This window comes from Apus apus, chromosome 1 (genome assembly GCF_020740795.1).
Source record: "Apus apus isolate bApuApu2 chromosome 1, bApuApu2.pri.cur, whole genome shotgun sequence".
Lineage (NCBI taxonomy): Eukaryota > Metazoa > Chordata > Aves > Apodiformes > Apodidae > Apus > Apus apus.
Window position 1 is genome coordinate 120,155,839 of NC_067282.1, and position 18,919 is coordinate 120,174,757.

General features: G+C 41.0%; 1 protein-coding gene across 3 annotated transcripts in view; it reads right to left on the reverse strand.

Annotated features, from left to right (window-relative positions):
• The window catches only part of LOC127392543 (granulocyte-macrophage colony-stimulating factor receptor subunit alpha-like), a 29,648-nt gene extending 11,150 nt beyond the window's left edge, over positions 1 to 18,498 (reverse strand). Inside the window, exons 1-5 of one of the 3 annotated variants that reach the window (XM_051636634.1) lie at positions 18,371 to 18,498; positions 18,103 to 18,278; positions 15,751 to 15,890; positions 14,146 to 14,184; positions 13,111 to 13,249 (exon numbers count right to left, since the gene is read on the reverse strand). In XM_051636634.1, the coding sequence (XP_051492594.1) occupies positions 13,111 to 13,249; positions 14,146 to 14,184; positions 15,751 to 15,890; positions 18,103 to 18,278; positions 18,371 to 18,498 (622 nt within the window). Of the gene's footprint in view, positions 1 to 377; positions 502 to 3,774; positions 3,909 to 4,086; positions 4,303 to 4,942; positions 5,053 to 13,110; positions 13,250 to 14,145; positions 14,185 to 15,750; positions 15,891 to 18,102; positions 18,279 to 18,370 lie in introns of those variants that run through there. The other 2 variants (XM_051636653.1, XM_051636643.1) reach the window with 2 other exon arrangements.
• Between the last annotated feature and the right edge of the window lie 421 nt (positions 18,499 to 18,919).

Consider the following 18,919-nt stretch of genomic DNA (forward strand, 5'->3'; position numbering starts at 1 on the left):
TCAAGATTTTCACAAGATGTCACTGATGTTCTTGATTTCAAAACTGCAGCTGCAAACCTATTTCACTTGGATTTAAATCACATTTTAAAGACATTCAATTGCAGTTAATAAAATATTAGCACCAACAATTTAAAGAGAGTTGGCAATTAAAAAGATGGCATGAAGCAAGGTGACAACTAGTTCTAGGAACATTCTGAATTGCTGACCTAGTTTTAGGAAATATTTTTTTTTCACAGAAACATCATCATGAAGCTGTGAACAAGAACCTCATCATCCTACAGGAAACAGATGAATTAACAAGTGAAGGGTTTCAGTTTTTATTTTGCCCCCAGCTCATTGGAAGTAGACAAATCCTTTTCTGAAGCCTAGTGCATTACCTTGAGGAATATATCTGCATATGCTTGAGTATGTGCCATTCACGTTCACCGTTGTAACAGAAAAACTGACCCCATTGTGTAGAGCAGGTGCTATATTTCCAAACATGCACTTCATATTCTCTGCCTGAAAAATGTCATGCAGAAGGTTTAGTTTTTCGTTTTTCATCTATTGGGTTACACAGAGCTGCTCCCTGTAAAAAGACCTTAAGCTTGTTTTTGATTTGTAACAGTGGGACCTCTAAAATAGTGATTTAGGTGCTGGTGTCTTCCCAGGCTCAAGAACTACTCTCAGAATTTTTGGATAATGAATCTTAACCAGTGCAAACTTCTGTGCTTTCCACAAGACAATCTCATTACAGTATTAGGAATAGCAGTTCCTCTCTTCCTTCTACCCATAGTTCATGACAGTCCACCAAATCAGTTGAACTCCCTCAAAATAGAGCATATGTGCTTTCATGAGATTCAACAGCTGGCCGTACTTTACACTCCTTCAAAAGACAAAGGGAGATAATGCCTGGACAAGGACCTGGCTGGAGGTTCATCTCCACTAACATTAGCTTTCTATAAACTAGCATCTAATTTGGGCAAGTCATATAGGTGCCTTGTCAATGCAGTGGTGAAGGAAGACATAGTGGCATATCAGATGGGTGGGAGACACTGCCTTCAGGCAGAGGTTGTACCTCTCTAGTAGCTCCTCTCAGAGCTTGGAGGACTAATTTTCATGCTTAGCTGAAATGAGAGTGACATGAATCTACTCAAATCTGTGATTACTGATACAGACGATATAACTGAATGGAGTATCAGAGGAGTTTGCAAATGTCAGAATTTTCTAGAAACTGCCTATAGAAACTTTGTTTACCATAGCTGTAATATACATCTTGCTTGACACAGTATTGTAACGTAAAATGCTCCCTCTCTATTAATGCAAAATTGATTGTCAAGACCAACTCCTTCCTGTTACTGAAACAATTTTATTTTGGAAATTACCTACCCAATCAGATGCACAAGAAATATTGGCCAAATTGATGGAGACAGCTTTGGACTCTAGAGGAAGAAAACTCAGCTAAGGCATGAATTATACATATACGGGGAAAAGAGTAATCCCTAGAAGGCAGCTTCATGACTTGCTTTGAATTATCTGCGCGACTTGCAGAGGACAGTGAAAGAGAAATCTGTTTTGCTTGACAAACATAGCAGTTGCAAAATAGGAAGTGTTTAGCTTGCTGCCTTCTCTTAATAAGAACTGAAAACAGACTAAACCAGAAGCAGAAGTGTTCATAAAGTCATGACACTTCTCAAGTAATCCATGTATACAAAATCTGAGCTCTAGATCTTACGTTTGCTATCAAAAATTTGGGTCCAAATTGGAGCTGAAGTTTGCGTCTGACCTGGAGCTAAATTTGGCAAGGAATGTGAAAAATAATAATACAGGCTACCATGTGTAAGTTGGTCAGTAAACAAAGTGTAGTGCCTTTAATAAATAAGACAGGAGAACTAGTAATAACTGACATGGAGAAGGCTGAGGTACTCAGCAAATGTTTGCCTCAGCATTTACTGGCTATCACCTTCTCATATCTTTCAAATCCCTGAATCTCAAGGCAGGGATTGGAGGAATGGAATCCCTCCCATCATAAAAGAGGATTAGGTTTGGGACTACTTGAAGAACCTGAGCATATGTAAGTCCATGGGTCCCAATGAGATGCATACTAGGGTCCTGAGGGAACTGACTGATGTAGTTGCCAAGCCAGCCTCCACCATATTTAAAAGTCATGGCTCCTTGGCAATGGAATGACTGCAACAGTTGATAAGGGAAGAGCAACAGATATCTACCTGGCTATCTGTAAGACCTTTGGCATGGTGTCCCACAACATTCTTGCTTCTAAAATAGAGAGATAGGAGTTTGACAGATAGACTGTTAGATGACAAGAAATTTTCTGGATGGGCACAACCAAAGACTTAAATTAGTCAATGATTCAATGTTCAAGTGGAACCAGTAACAAGCCATGTCCCTCAAGGGTCCATGCTGGAACAAATACAACTGAATGTCTTCATTAATGACATAGAGAGTGGGATTGAGCACACACTCAAGAAGCTTGTGGATGACAGCAAGGATCTTGAGAGGATCTTGACAAGCTTGAGGAGTGGGCCCCTGTGAACTTCATGAAGTTCTACAAGGCCAAGTACAAGGTCCTACAGCTGGATCAGGGCAACCCCAACATCAGTAAAGACTGGGGATGAATAGTTTTGAAGCAGCCCTGTGGAGAAAGACTTAAGGGTACTGGTGGACATGAGCTGGCAATGTACACTTGCAACCCAGAAAGCCAATCACATCTTGGGTTCAATAAAAAGAACAGTGGCCAGCAATTTGAGGGAGGTGATTCTCTCTCTCTACTCTGCTCTGTTGAGACCCTACCTGATGTACTGCATCCAGCTCTGGGTTCTGCAGAACAAGAAATACATGGATCCATTGGAGCGGGTCTAGAGGAAGTTCACAAGAGTGATCAGAGGGCTGGAACATTTCTCCTGTGAGGAAAGGCTGAGAGAGTTGGGGTTGTTCAGTTTAGAGAAAGACAAGCTCTGAGGAGACTTTTCTGACCTTCCAATATATAAAAAGGGCTTGAATAAAGGACATAGAGAGACTTTACCAAGGCCTACAGTGACAAAGCAAGGTGCAATGTTTTTAAATGGAAAGAGGGTGGATTTAGATCGGAAGTAAGGAAGACATTTTTTATGATGAGGGTGATAGAATAGGTTGTCTAGTGAAGTTGTGGATGCCCTCTCCCTGTAAGTGTTCAAGGTCAGGTTAGATGGGTCTTTGAGCATAGTGATCTAGTGGGGGGTGTTTCTTGTCATGGCAAGGGGCTTGAACTAGATGGTCTTTAAAAGTTCCCTTCCAATCCAAACCCTTCTTTGTATGAACTTACTCAGTTCTCAGGAGCTACTCCAGAAATACCATGTCTTCACAGTTCCTGTGTCACACCAATCAGCCCTGAGCAGGCACATCACTGCGTGTCCCTGTCCCTGAATGCTTATGTCTTATTTTTAGGTAAGTCAGTAAGGATTCATTTATCTAACTAATTCAATCTGTCCTTTGTACATCTCATCTGCACAGCATGGAATGTCTCTTGCCAATGTTCCTCTGAAACCAGGAAAAGAGACAATCTTACACTTCAGTCCCAACAAGGTCCTAATTCCACAAGAGTCCCCTGAAGGTAAGAACTTCACAAGAGTGGCCAGAGAGGACATACATGCCTCAGTACCAACACAGGTCTAGAAAGGACTGCTAAAACACTCTCTGTTTCCTATCAAGGATACTTTTTTCCCTGAATTAAGCACATGAAGAAAAAGGAGGAAGTGTAATAATTTATCTCTGTTAAACTTTACATAGCAAATTTACCATTATAGTCTCGGTAAAATCTTCCGTGGTTACTGAACACCAGTTCTCAGTGAAGTTCATGCTGCTCATCCAACTCAGTTCCATTTTCCACTGATTCAGCTTTAAATTTCTAATAGGTGAGTCCGGCACCTCTGCTGCAAGTGTCACGTAAGAGGATCAGTAAGGTGCAGGACTGATTCTCAGAGTTTCAGGTACAGGGGTTACTACCTCGCGTATCTAAGACAGAAGTCAACTTAAGCACAACTACCCATAATGAGAAAAGCACATTACACTCTGCTTCAGAAGATTGCCCCATAAAAGTGTTGTACTCACAGTCTGAGCAGTGCCAGCCAACACACAAGTGGGAGATCAACAGCATCCACTGGGTCATGAAGATGAGCTCAAGAGGAGAAACCATCTCTTCCTCCTTGGAGACAGAGATCAGGGAAACTTGCTCAAGGTGAAAGATGCCAGTGTGAACCACTTCCTTCTAACTTAGTCTGGCTTGCTCACATGCCTGCTTCTACACCATTTGATTATCTCTCAGTTCTAGTGGGATGAAAGATCAGATAGACTTCTTAAGCAGACAGAGAAATGTTGAAATAAACAGTAGCAACATTAAATAAGCTGCTTTTTCTGTAACAAAACAATTTGTGTGATGATTTGTAAAGCTCAGATGATCTCAGAAGCACTGTACAAATGTTACATACATTCATTTGGTGATTGCTGTGTTAAGATCCAAAGATTATTTATGTATCTGCTATATACAAAGGTTAGGGTTAATAGATAACAAGCAGGTGGTTAAACAGCTTCAAACAGAAAATATCAAAATGGGTCCCAGCAGTATCAATTAGCTAAAGTTGTCTAATGGTGATTATGTAAATTGGGGAGGGCATTAGTCCATCTACGTTTGAAGATGTTTTTGAGTATATGCTTAAAAGTGGATCTAAGAGCTGTGCCTAACTGCTACTAATTCGGTATCAAATCCAGCAGGAAAATCAAAACTGTGGCGAGGGCCTTTCTTAGCACGCAGGTACTTTATTCCGAAAAAAAATCATTCAACTCAGCTCCATGTATTCCTCTGACAGCTTGTTAGATTTTTCCTGGGACATCACCCTTCTAGCTCTGGACTTCTCAGAGCCTCAGGGAATACCTCAGCAAGCAAATAGGAAGACAAAGATGGACCTACCTTCTATTTCTAAACGTCTTTCCCTCATTTATATTTCTGTCACAGTCTTCAGTCTCAGAGAAGATGGAAAGGCTTGTATTTTAAACGGTCGTGTAGCTATAAATAGGGCTTTCTCCCTTGTCCTTGCTGCTTGTGTTCTAGGGAACTGTTGTATCATCGGAAGTGTTGCAAGATATGATGCTCATCACTTCCCTCCTGATTCTTACTAAATTCATATCATTGCACAATTCATATAACAGTGACAAGCAATTAACTGGTTAAATTTTCCTTTATCTTGTGCAAAGTCCACTGGTGCTTGGGAATCCAGCGAGTGCATACAATTCTTTTATTTTACAGGTATTTCTCTCTAGCTCCAAGGAATACTGTGTAGTACAAAGCACCTCTCAATATAAACCTTTTTCAGGAGTTGGGAGCAGTGGGGGTTTTCCATGGTGGGTCAGGGCAGGGCCTGGCAGCCAGGGCCCATCCCACCACCAGCCAGGAGCAGGGTAGCTGAGGGCATCCAGGGCAGCTCTAGCCCTGGGCAGTGGGCACCTCCTTAGGGACAGGGATGGGCCAAGGCCAAGCCAGGACGTGGGGTTGTGGGCGGGCCGAGTTCAGCAGGGCCCATGTCTGGGCAGGGCTGTGGGAAGCTGGAGACTGGCTCTACTGCAGACTTACTGGGGCAGGGGCTGACTGCCCTGGGGGGCTGACGTGGGGTCCTGGTCCCTAGGAAGGGTGGAAGGAGCCCTGGCAGGCAGGGCAGAAATAGTCTATGAGAGCACTCAGGGAGATGACAATGCAAACGATGAAAGTTCCTTAAGCCTGTGGAAAAGAAGGATTTCAAACCTTGGATCTAAAGTCTTCAAATAAGAAAAGTTGTGATCCGCGCTTGTTCTCAGTCCATTTCTTCTCAGGTCACAGCTGTGCATTTTCTAAAGAAGAGGTACCTGAAGAGGATATAAGAGGGTATAAGGTACCTCTTATACTCTAAAATGTTTTGCTTCACAGAAGACAATGCAATTTACTTAAAATGGAGATCTATAATCCATGTAAAGTAATTTTATTTCTTCAAATGTTGAAACTGAAGCCTAGGTAGAAAACATGTGTGGCAGGTTGACCCTGGCTGTACACAAGGTGCCCACCAAAGCTGCTCTGTTGCTCTGTCTCCTCAAATGAACAGGGGAGAGAAAATATAGTGAAAGGCTGACGTCTCCAGATAAGGACAGGGAGATCACTCAGCAGTTACAGTCATGGACAAACAGACTCGAGCTGGGGAAATTAGTATGATTTACGACCAATCAAATCTGAGTAGGATAATGAGAAATAAACCCAAATCTTAAAAGCACCCCCCTTCTTTCTGGGTTCAACTGCACTCACTTTTTTTCTCCATCCCCTCTCCCCGCAGGTGATGGGGACTGGGGATTGTGGTCATCACATGTTATCTCTGCTGCTCCTTCCTCCTCAGGCAGAGGACTTTTCACACTCTTCCTCTGCTCCAGTGTGGGGTCCCTCCCATGGGAGACAGTCCTCTATTAACTTCTCCAATGTGAAACCTTTCCAGGGGCCAAACTTCTTAATGGACTTCAGTGTGGATCTGTTCCACAGGATGCAGGCCTTCAGGGACAGCATGGGTCTACCACAGAGCCACAAGTCCTGCCAGCAAACCGGCTCCAGCATGGGCTCCTCTCTTCATGGGTCCACAGGTCCTGCCAGGAACCTGCTTCAGTGTGGGCTTCCCATGGTGTCATAGCCTCCTTTGGGCATCCACCTGATACAGTGCAGGGTTCTTCATTGGCTGCAGGTGGATATCCGCTCCACCATGGACCTCCACGGGCTGCTGGGGGACAGACTGCCTCACTCTGGTCTTCACCATGGCCTGCAAGGGAATCTTTGCTCTTGCACCTGGAGCACCTCCTTCCCCTCCCTTTTCAGTGACGTTGATGTCTGCAGGGTTGTTTCTCTCACATCTTTTCCTTTGGCTGCAGTTGTGCTGTTTTCTTTTTCCTCTTCTTACAGAGCAGGGCCTGAACTGAAAAGCAATGCATTAAGGGACACCCTCTGGATGTGTTCATGCATTTGATCATGTCTGTCACTTGCTTGGTATTGACTGAAGAGACAAACAACCCACTTTGAGCATCCTGAACTTAAAAAAACCTCCAGTGATCCCTAGAAACAGTAATAATGAGAGAATCAACAGAGGCTTGCATGGTCTTTTGTGGTTTCAGAGGGAAAGGTCTAAAATAATGGTGGCTTTATAAGGACCAAGTCATGGGAGTTCACTTTTGTTGTATGTTAGGAAAGAATAAAAATGTGACAAAGTTTTTCTGAAGTACAGTTAAGAAGCAAACAGTGGGATTGAGGAGCAAATATCAATAGATGGATATTTTACTAGAAAGTAGATTTAGTCATAGAAGCAGCTCTTTTTTTATAAGAATTACTATCACTATCCCTATCACATGAAAATTGTCAACAGTCAAACTGAAAGTTTACACTTCAGGCATTCAGAGGAAAAAGTAGTCCACTGTTAGAAGTTTCACTCCACTTTCACGTTAAAGAAACTCCGTATTTATCCATGTAGGTGTTTTTTTAACACTTACTGGTGGAAGCAAAGGTGGAAGAAAAGACTTCTGATCACAAAGACTGAAAAAAGCCACCTTTATTTTGTCTCATCTTTGGAAGAAAAGCACCAGATTTTGTGGTAGTAACAGATGACCACAAATGTAGCACTACTACTTTCATGGAGAAGTGAGAGGTGAAGGGGGGAAGTGCCTACAGTAGTAAAAACAGAGCCATAGGAAGTGTCACAAAGAATCAAATGGGGATCTGGAAAATGAAGACAGAGTTTCAGTGCATCTGCTTTTCTCCTTTCCCCCAGCTTTTCAATTCCCTTGGTCTCCCTCCTCCAGTAAGTCAGTTCCTAGAGCATTAAGAAATCTCCCATCCTCTCCTTCAGCAGACACATCCAAACCAGGAGCTCTGCTCACCCTCTGGCACCCACACTGCGGGAACAGAGAAAAGGAGTTGAGGTGAGCCATCAGCACTCTGGAGATTGGGCTGGAGAGAAGGAAGGCTAGGATCCATTGCATCAAAGTTGCATTTACTGATCCTTCATCACTTTAGTGATTGGTATGTAAGGGCAGCTGCTGCTATGGGGGGGCTTATAGCTCCACAGTCCTATAGAGATGAAGTTTCTTGGCAGAAGCAGTTGGACCACAAGGCTGTGCCCACTGATGGCTGTGGCTGGATTGCTGGGCAGTGTATAGACACACCCTTTCACAGGACACCCTGGATGGCATTCTGTCTCTCTGGCATATCAACCACACCACCCAGCTTGGTGTCATCAGCAAACTTGCTGAGGGTGCTGTCAGTGCCACTGTCAGTATCATTAATGAAGATGCTAAATAACACTGGGCCCAGCACTGACCCCTGAGGGACACCACTTGTCACTGTTTTCCATCTGGACTTAGAGCCATTGACCACTACCCTCTGGACAGGACCATCCAGCCAGTTCCTTATCCACTGAACAGTCCACCCATCAAACCCATATCTCTCCAATTTAGTGAGAAGGATGTCACCCCTATACTGGGTTTTCTTTCCCCAGTTGAACTCTCAATTGCATGACTACTTGTGCACCCCTGGCAAAGCCCCATGCTCCAGTGTGAGCCTGTACAGCAGGCAGTAGAGGAGCAGGGTGCTCTCTGGTGCTCTCTCAGATTATGCACTGCTATAACACCATGAGGAAGTCTGGGTCTTGAGGTTTTGTGTAATTTTATTTTTAAATTGGAATATATTGCAGCAGAACAATCCAAACAGCCCACAAGGACAGTGGTGTTACTGCCAAGGAATTGTCCTACCTAGAGGGTTTATTTGCTTGCCTATATTAGGGCAAGACTTCACCTGGGGCTTTCAAAAAATGCAAACAAATTAAAAAACCCTAAAAATGCTATTGATTGATGGTTCTACCAAAGTCTGTTATCTTTTAGAAAGTCATAAAGACTGTGTCAAGTGACCTGGCTATGATCCAGGAGCTGGAAGAGAAATGAAAAGAAGAACAGAAAGAAGAAGAGAGAGAGAAGACAAAGCTTGCCAGAGACACCAGGGCTGTTTACAAACTTTTGGCTCTACAGGAAGTAGAGTCACTACAGGAAAGGGACTAAACCAAATATTTATTTAAGTCTCAAAATCTTGGAGAATAGATTATTGCTCTACTCTACTCTACTCTTCTATTCATGTCCTCTGCTGCACGACCCCTGTGTTGCCTGACTGCTGGAGCTCAGTTTGCAGTACAGGATGGCTCAAGGCATGCCTGCCTCCAGCCAGAGCTCTGCTCCAGACAGGACTTAAAACTCCCATAGGAAGCTCTGGTTTGATGAGGACAACTAACTCCAGCTTCTTAATTTAAGGGCCACAATGCTGAGTTTTTTCACCTGATGCAGTCTTTCCTTAACCTTGGCAGCATCTCTTTTGTTTTTCAGGGGCTCACTTTACCAGAATAGGCAAATCACTCAAGGCATTCCCCTGTGCAAGAGTCTGTCCTTGGTTTTTTTCCTGTCAGAAATGCAGAAACAAAGATCAAACCCATTTCAGAAGTAGTCATTTTAGCATCTTCAGGTACAGCTTTTGAAAAGCCAGTCAGGAAAAGCATTGTCTAGTAGGCATAGGCTGTAAGCTATGTAACGAGTTTGCAAGGCCTCAGGGCTGAAGTTTGTCAGGCTTGGTCTTATTGAAATTTTTTTTGGCCTATTAGTAGTTTTGTTCAACCAAGTGTCCATGGATAATTTCTTTTACATTGTTTAGCTTTGTATGGTACTACCAAGGTTTTATAACTCTAACGCACTGATGCAGGCATGGCCTGGATGATGGCAGAGGCTTTTAGAAGCAGAGACACTGGACAGGACATAAAGGTGTAGAGGCACGGGACACAGGCATGGCACTGGGGACTTCGTGGCTCTAAATGGCTCCTAAAGCCTGGTCTTCTCAATCTAAATAACCCATCCATGGAAGGACAGTGTGTGATTAGCCTCCAAATTGATGTGTTTTTTTCTCATATCTCCTTACTAACGGGATTATTCAGGATGTGCAGCTTCTGTTTTGTCCAGGTGTTACCTGGACAACCCACACAATCAGCCTGCACCATTTGCACCTAGCAAGTGATAGGCTCCTCAAGAGTTCAAAAGTTCTGTTTTCAACATTTGCCACCCCACACATGTAATTATCTGCTACTTGTTAGCAATCACATTTTAAGCTATTTTTTCATCTACAGATATGAAGTGAAGAAAAGTGGGAGGAAATTTTTGGGTTTCGGAATGGCTGTGAGCAACATCTAGGTCATGCTGTGCTGAAGGATGTAGTAACACAGTCTAACTGCAACAAATAGACTTAGGAGAAAATTGTCTCCTGAATTCTTTAAAAGTACTGATTTTGTATGAGCAAATGATAATTTTTAAGAGGTTTGATCTTGACTGGTTTTCAGTGAATTTTCATGCAGAGGACAAATTTTTACTCCTGATCCAATCTCACCATGACTGTACCTCTTCCAAGGCTTTGGACCACTGGCGATCCTGAACCCCTTCAGTGTGATGGTTCTTTTTTATTTTTGCATGGTATTGAAAAACAGTGTAATAACTTCTGAAGCACAGTTTTGCTTAAACATTACAAGAATAATCACCATAATCAAATACAAGAAGTTTTAAAAGACAGGCTTTGGAGGAATTTTCTCTGCAGGCAATGCTATTACCTCTGCTTGCAAGAGGGAGACAATATGAAAAACCTGTAAATTGCTGCCAACAAGACATATATGTTTGAAAAAATGCAAGTTGCTTGTTTCACTCGCATGCCATTATGCCACTTCTTCGATTATTATTATTTCTTCAGCTTTGTGCTTTGTTAATTGATTATTATATTTTGCCTATGAAAAGAAGAGTAAAACATTTAATTAGTGTTTCATGCATGTCAATAGCTACAAGTTTACAATTTATGAATCTCCTGTTATTCAGAAAATTGCTATTTATTATATAGAAGCTGTAGTAGGACTCTGTAAATGAGAAGACCGGATTTGACATATCTAGGACTTCTCTCCATGATAAGCTCCCAAAATAATAACTCAAAAGCCAGAAATCTAATCTTTTTTTCACATGCAAAAGTTAACATGACAAAGGAATAGGGAGCAAAAATATCTATAAAGGCTCTCCAGTGATCCACTGTGTCCTTGTGGGCACATTCTTAATTCCTAAGGTGGCTGTAGCCACCTTAGAAACTTGGCAAACTGCAGCAAATTTTGCAACATGGTTTCTGGATGGGCAGTTGCCCCCTGTTACTTGCAATGTCTATCTGTTCCTTCTTCTTCTCATGAGCTCTCAGCTCTCCACTTAAGTTAGAAACTCTCAGCACTCTGCTATACATTCTTGCTTACCATACCTTAGAAACTTTTCCTCCTTCAGCGTCACTGCCAAATACTAACATGGGTCTCAACATCTGCCATGGCACAACCATTTTTGGCCAGCAGTAGATTTCTTTGTACCTTCTCTCCCCATCACTGACTAACAGTCTGATTCTGCATTATTATTATGCTGAGAATCTCAAGCTCAACACTATTCTAGGATAGCATACAGCTTTTTGGGAGAGCAGGGTAAAATTATGTATTTTCTTCAATGCTCCAGGTAGACTGATGACAATTGTTTCAGAATGGAAAAGGAAAACCAGAATAATTACCTGCATATGTACCTGTTCTTTCAATACCCCAAGAATAAGAAAAAGAAAGAAAATCTATCCTTGCTTCTGTGCATCTTTCTGACATTTGGGTCATACTTTTGAGACTGCAGTGGATCCTTGTTTACAACAAATTTCAGGCAAATGGAAAGAAAATATACCTGGAAATCTGTTGGAGAGAGCTCATGGAATGGGTCTCTTGGCTGTGGCACTGCAGCTGATGTCTTTTTCAAATAAACCCTTCTAAGGTGAAAAAAAGGGGTGATGAAGAAAAGAGTTACTATGCAAACACATGAACACCTGCTGTATGATAGTGCTCCCAAGGTATTATTTTATTTCTATTAAAAAAAAAAGTAGCAAATAGAGTAACTGAAAATTACATAGGCTGAATACAGTGGTATCATTTAATTGTTCAGAATTTGGTTGATAATAATGTAGTTTATGACTTATCAGGAATAATAAAAAGTTGTTTTTTTAAGTATCTGAAGGGGTAATATCCTCAAAACAAGGAAACAATTTAATATACTACCTATCTACATTGTCATCTGATGGCAGGAAAGTGGCACTGTTATTATAAGGCCTTTTTCCCACTATTGAAAAGTGTTGTGTTACGCTGAGCAAGTGGATAAGAAAGCTGGGAATTAGAAATCTAAAGCCCACTTGAAGAACAGCTACCAGGTCATGATTTCTGCCATAGTTCAGTGTCAATTTTCTCCCTCCTTCCTCTCCTTTACAAGGACACCAAAAATTTTGTGTTGGGGAATGAGGTGTTATTTCGACTGCAGAGTGAAAATTTTTGCACCAGAAATAAGGCTTACACTGTGCAGAGAAAAAGTAGGAGACTTGCTACCAGCAGTGATAACAGAAATAACAGATATGACGAAGAAGTTGCAAGTTGTTCTTTTCCTGAAAGACAAGCAATCAACAAAGTATTGATTAGAACCACACAAGAGGAATGACTGCTGAGCTATGTGCCATCTGCTTTGCATTATAGTGTCAAGTACAGGTATGAAATGGCTGCTTCTTCAGCTTAACACCTCATTGCCCTGTAACATGTGGAAGAATGGGATGTCTAACAGTGTATGGACTGTCTGCAGCAACTGGAGAATTTACCAAGCATTTTGTAAGGAACTGAGGCCTACAGAGTGCTTCAAAATCCAAGGAGGCAGAAAGTAACTGGTGAAAAGAGATATATATATAAAACCAGAAGTAGAAATGGAAGAAGGAAAAGAAATGGCAATAGATCTCAAAAAGGTCTGCTTTATTCACTGTCTCCTTGCAAGGAGCACCCACTGTCACATCAGAGTCCTTGGAGACCTCCTTCATAAGAAGAGGTATAAAAATTCTTTGCTCCTTTTGATCCAATGAATTAGTGTGCAAATAAGAATGTGTTTCCATCTGTACACATGAAGCAATAAATGAGGCAGACAAGTAATAACTGAGAGAAAACTAGGTCAAGGAAGTTATTTTCTTCTTACCAAACTCTACAGGTGTACTCCACTCTCCCCAGCTTTGGCTCACTAAACAACCATTGTCAGTTGCTCTAAGTTTGACGCTGTACCTTTTTTCTGCATTGAAGCTCTCAAATATGTAAGAATTTCCTGTAATGCTTCTTTCCTAAATGCAAAACAACTAGATTGAGAACTTTTAGTTCCCTAGATGTACAGATGTTAAGAACGTGTCAAGCTCATCCAATGATGTAAAGAATTACAAAAGATTTTACACACGCCTCTGAGAAGAGACTAGACTGAAATAACAAATAGAAAATTACCTCTTAATAAATTAGCTTGTTCCATCCTAATTCTTCTTGTTTGAACATTTTTGTTATTAATGATGTAAAGATAAAATTTGCAGTATGTTTCCCTGGCTCCTTGGCCTCTGCTAAACAGTGGGACTTCAGGAAAAAATAATCAGTAGTTTATTTTCAATCTGTAAATGCTTTATTCTACTGGAAGGCAATTCTTTATAGATCTGGCATTCCCTCACCATGGATGTTTTCAAAACTGGTGTAGAGTTTAACAGCCAGATCATGTGGCAGGGACACATTTGACATAGATTGAAATTCTTCTCAAAAGAACTGAGCTTTCTTGAAAACCTGATTTTTCTTTTCTTCTTTATACTGCCTTAACCCTTCAAGAAATATTTTCTTGCTTCCTTTATCTCAACCCCTTCCAGACACCATTAATAAAGAAAAAAATCTTCCCATTTTGTGGGACTAAGTGTAATGAGGAATTACATATATATTTGGTAGGAAGTTGAAAAGGTTGAAAAAGGGTAAGATTTTGTGACTTGCATAGAAGTAATATAAAGCTCTACATGTGGAAATGCTTTTGTATCATGTTTCATAACTAACAGTTTAAAACTTTGAGTTTAGAAAAGTTGTCAATAAAGAGCTTACATAGCATGCTGAAACTGGTAGAGTGAATCCAAATATATTTGTTTTTAGGATGGTCAATATAGGTGACATTTCAACCTAGCATAAATACTAGATCAATATGGTAATAAAGACTTACTCTTTTAGATGTGGTTTTGATGTTTTCCTTAGAATCAACCTAGGAACAGGAAAAAGTTTAAATAGTCATTATTTGTTATTTATTTATTTATTTATTTAAATTATACAATTATGAGTCCTGCCTATGAGTGCTTGATTTTCAGGGGTGAAGGGGGAAAAAAAAAAAAGTTATTTTAATAGTTTTAATGCCTTCCCTTAAAGACTATGAAATTAAACTATTCTTCCACTGAAAGGTTTTTCTTCATCACTGGTACTCTGAAATGTCATACCCTTTAAATTTTACTGCAGAACTGATTATCAAATAACTAAACAAAAAACAGGTTCAGGTTGCCACTAATTAATAGTGTACATTTTACCTGCAGAAAACAAACTATACAAAAAACCTGCTACTAAACTGGGACTGCGTGTTGTTTTTTTTTCATCAAAACTTTTGTCTGTGTACCTTTTACATTCTTAGAAATTAGTTTTAGTTATGTACATTTTTATTTATTTTTTTTTTTTACTGCTGGAACTCACAAATATTTCTGTAAAGATTTCAAATTTATTACTGGATATAATACTACTGGCTGTATTCATCCAGCTTTTCAAAATTCTTGCTATTAATGAAATATATAATAACAACTGTATACAGTTAGGGACTGGAGAACCTGGATATCCTGTTCCAGTAACCTGACATAGTATTTCTTTTTATTCAAAGACATGGGTGGCTCGCACCACTTTAATTTAAGAAGAAAGATCATTGAACTTCATAAAACCCTGCAACGAACAGATGCTGTAGTGCTGTTCCTTATGTCTGTCTGTGACTGCTGCAGTGCAGCCATTCTGAGCGTTTGCTTTATTGAGCACACTTTAGCTAGACCTGAACCCCTAAACTCCTTCAGAAACCCTACACTGGTGTCAGTAAACTGAGCCAACAGTAGATGGAGGCAAGGTTGGATTGACACAGAACAGGATGGAAAATACAAGGGTCCAGGTGAAGATACCTAAGAGCTCTTGCAGCACATCCTAATTTAGAGGTCTGTTTTTTAAATGAAGTGTGTGTTAGTTCTTTGGATCTAATTTAGTAATACCATAAACCTGACTGAGCAGCAGTGACTTACAAAAAGTAAGAACAATTGCAAAATGAGTTTGAGAAAGACATGGTTAAATGTGACTGATGGGATAGGAGACTGGAGAGAGGAAAACCACAGAAAAGAAGGTCCTGACCTAACTTCATCAAAAATCAGCAGGGACACATAAAATTTGCTATATCAAATTTAGCAGCAGCTTTGGTGGTTTTGGGTTTTTTTTTTGTTGTATATTTAGAGTTCATTTGATGTCTCCTATGAGTGCTCATAATAAAGTCTTCAGGTGCTATGGTCCATCAACCAATATGTGCTAAAATTGCTATTCACCTTCAGTGTAGGGAATCTCTTGCCCAGTTTCTCTAATGACCAGCTGTACAATGGACTGAAAGCAATCCCTCCATTTGCTGCCCCTATTTGTGAGTGACAGCAGCCCTGAGCTCATGTGCAAGTAGAGAAAGAGAACAGAGTGGTGATTGTATGGTTGTGTGTATGTAAGTTCAAACATGCAAAATACTGTTAAGAATCATAATTATTCTTACCTTGTTTTCTATGACCATTTCATATTTGAAGCAGCTACGTCTTTTCACGTGACTTGTGCGAGGTGGTTGCCACCAAATTTCACAACCATGGGAAGCTTCTGTACAGTTCACAGTGACATTTAGTGGAGGGGTGAGTTTTTCTACAATAGCATAATTAGAAGTACAATTGATTAATAATCAGTTCTCTTCACTCTGCCTTTTAAAAATTTAGGTAGATATTACAGAATCACGGAATGTCCCTGGCTGGAAGAGACCTCCGAGATCATCCAGTCCAGCCCTAAACCTAACACCACAAGCTCACCACTAGACCATGTCCCTAAGCACCAGTTCCACATGCTGTTTAAATGCCTCCAGAGATGATGACTCCACCACTGCCCTGGGCAATCTATTACAATTTCTGACAACTCTTTCAGTGAAGAAATGCTTCCCAATATCTAACCCAAACCTCCCCTGGTGCAGCTTGCGTCCTTTCCATCTAGTCCTGTCATATGTCACCAGGGAGAAGAGGCTGTCCCCCTCATCGCTCCAGCCTCCTTTCTGATAGTTGCAAAGAGCAATGAGGTCTCACCTCAGCCTCCTCTTCTTCAGACTAAACAACCCCAGCTCCCTCAGCCGTTCCTCACAGGGCTTATGCGCTAGGCCCTTCACAAGCCTCATTGCCCTTTTCTGGACATGCTCCAGCACTTCCATGTCCTTCTGACAGTGAGGAGCCCAGAACTGAACACAATATTCAAGGTGTGGCCTCACCAGTGTCAAGTACAGGGGGACAATCACCTCCCTATTCCTGCTGGCCACAGTGTTCCTAATACAAGCCAGGATGCCATTGGTCTTCTTAGCCACCTGCACGCTCTGCTGGCTCATTAGTCGACTGTCAATCAATACCCCCAGGGCCTTTTCCAACCTGCTGCTTTCCAACCACACATCACCAAGTCTGTAGCTAACCATAAGGTTGTTATGACCCAAGTGCAGGACCCGGCACCTGGCCTTGTTGAACCCCATACAATTAACCTTAGCCCACTGATCTAAACTGTCTAGGTCCTGCTGTAGAGCTTCCCTACCCTCCAGCAGATCAACACACACACCTAGCCACCCACCTAGCTTGGTGTCATCTGCAAACTTACTGAGGGTGCACTCAATGCCTTCATCCAGATAATTAATAAAGATATTAAGGAGAATAGGCCCCATTACTGAACGCTGGGGAACACCACTCATGACCGGATACCAGCCAGATTTAACTCAGTTAACTACCACCCTTTGGGCCCAGCCATCCAGACAGGTTTTTATCCAGCGTACGGCGCATTTATCCAAGCCCAGTGCCAAAAGTTTCTGAAGGAGAATGCTGTGGGAGATAGTGTCAAAGTCTTTACTGAAGTCCAGATAGACAATGCCTACAGCTCTTCCCTCATCCACCAGGTCGGTCACCTTGTCATAGAAGGAGATCAGGTTAGTCAGGCAGGACCTGCCTTTTGTAAACCCATGCTGACTGGGCCTGATCACCTGGTTAATCAGTACATGCCAAATGATGGCACTCAAGATGACCCGCTCCATAACCTTCCCTGGCACTGATGTCAGGCTGACAGGTCTGAAGTTCCCAGGGTCATCTTTTTGACCCTTCTTGTAGATGAGTGTCACATTTGCTGGCTTCCAGTCACCTGGGACCTCCCCGTTTAGCCAGGACTGTTGATAAAAAATGGAGAGTGGCTCGGTGAGCAGCAATTCAAGCAAATAATCTAAAAAGATGTAATTCAGCTTTACCAGAATTACTGTATTAATGAGATATTCTGAAGCAGGACTCTCTGATTTAATACTCCAGTTGTGAAGTCTGGAGTATCAGCAGCAACAGTAGGTAAAATTAAAAAGAACAAACCATTTGTTAGATTTTACTGAATTCAGCATGAAATCTATGCAGAGTGATCTTTTTGTATTTTGGGGTGGGTTTTTTTTTTTAAATACTGTCCTTCTTCTATTAAAAAAAAAAAAAAAAAAGAAGAAAGATTTTTTTACAGTGTTAAGTTATTTGGGTTTGGTTTTTTTTCGGTACTATGTGGATGAAGAGAATTACAAGAACTACAGAGTTACAAGATTATGAGTCCAACATCTAGATAGTCCCATTCAGGCATCCTTAACTAGTTAGTCCCAAAAGATGGCACCTTTCTTTCAGAGAATAAATATTTGACTGAAATGTTCACCATTCTTCTCCCTGTATTTTCAGATTGTCTCTGCATTTGTTTTTGTACATTCAACCATCAAGGAAAGAACTTGTTCTGAGGAGCAGAATATGCTTTTTCAAGGGATGAATTGTTCATTCCTTACCATATAACTGGGAACAAAACTGGAAAAAAAAATCCTTACCAATTTCATGCAGATGAATTTTCTCTTCATATGACTGGATGTTTTGTCCACTTCTAGATCCATTTACTAGAAAATAAGCTCTCTTCTTTTCTATCATTACATTTTGGAATCTACATCCTGTGTTCCTTCCATAATTATCCCTTATGTAATTCTGGCATTCTGTGAAATCTTCTTTCCTTTACATGACATAATGCATTAATTCAATATTGACAATATCACATGTCAGACCAGAAATCAAAGTTCCCTAGATTCAAGCAGACCTACTTACTTTGAGATCTTCCAGTACAGGAAATACTGTGTATCTTCAGGAGCAGTCTTGCCCACATGCCAAGTGCAGTTCATGAATGACACATTAAAAATGATACAGGTAAAATGTTCAATGGCTGTCCTGTTCATGTCTGCAAAGACAGGAAGAATATCCCATGTCCACTCTGTGGAAAGACTGCACAAGTACTCAAATCATGCAGATCACTGCAAGATAATTTAGTAATTTTTAGCCACTTGATTAGTAAATCAAACTTCATATTGTTTGAGTCTTGCAATTACATGCTTTAAGATAGCAGTGATTTTATCTGCATTGAGCCAGCAGGATTAACTACCATTGTTACAGATGCTGAAGATGTGACTAGGATTCAGTCACCTCTTTAATCAAGTCAGGTACAGTGATGTAGTGGAAGCCAATTACTAAGGCAGTTACTGTTGTGTCCTTTGTATGGCTCACATTCAGCTAAGGTCCAGTCTACAGCAGAATATAAATTTTTCAACTGTGAGCAAGGTAAGTTCTCTCTCCTGTGTCTGTCTTAAGTGCTCTGACCCT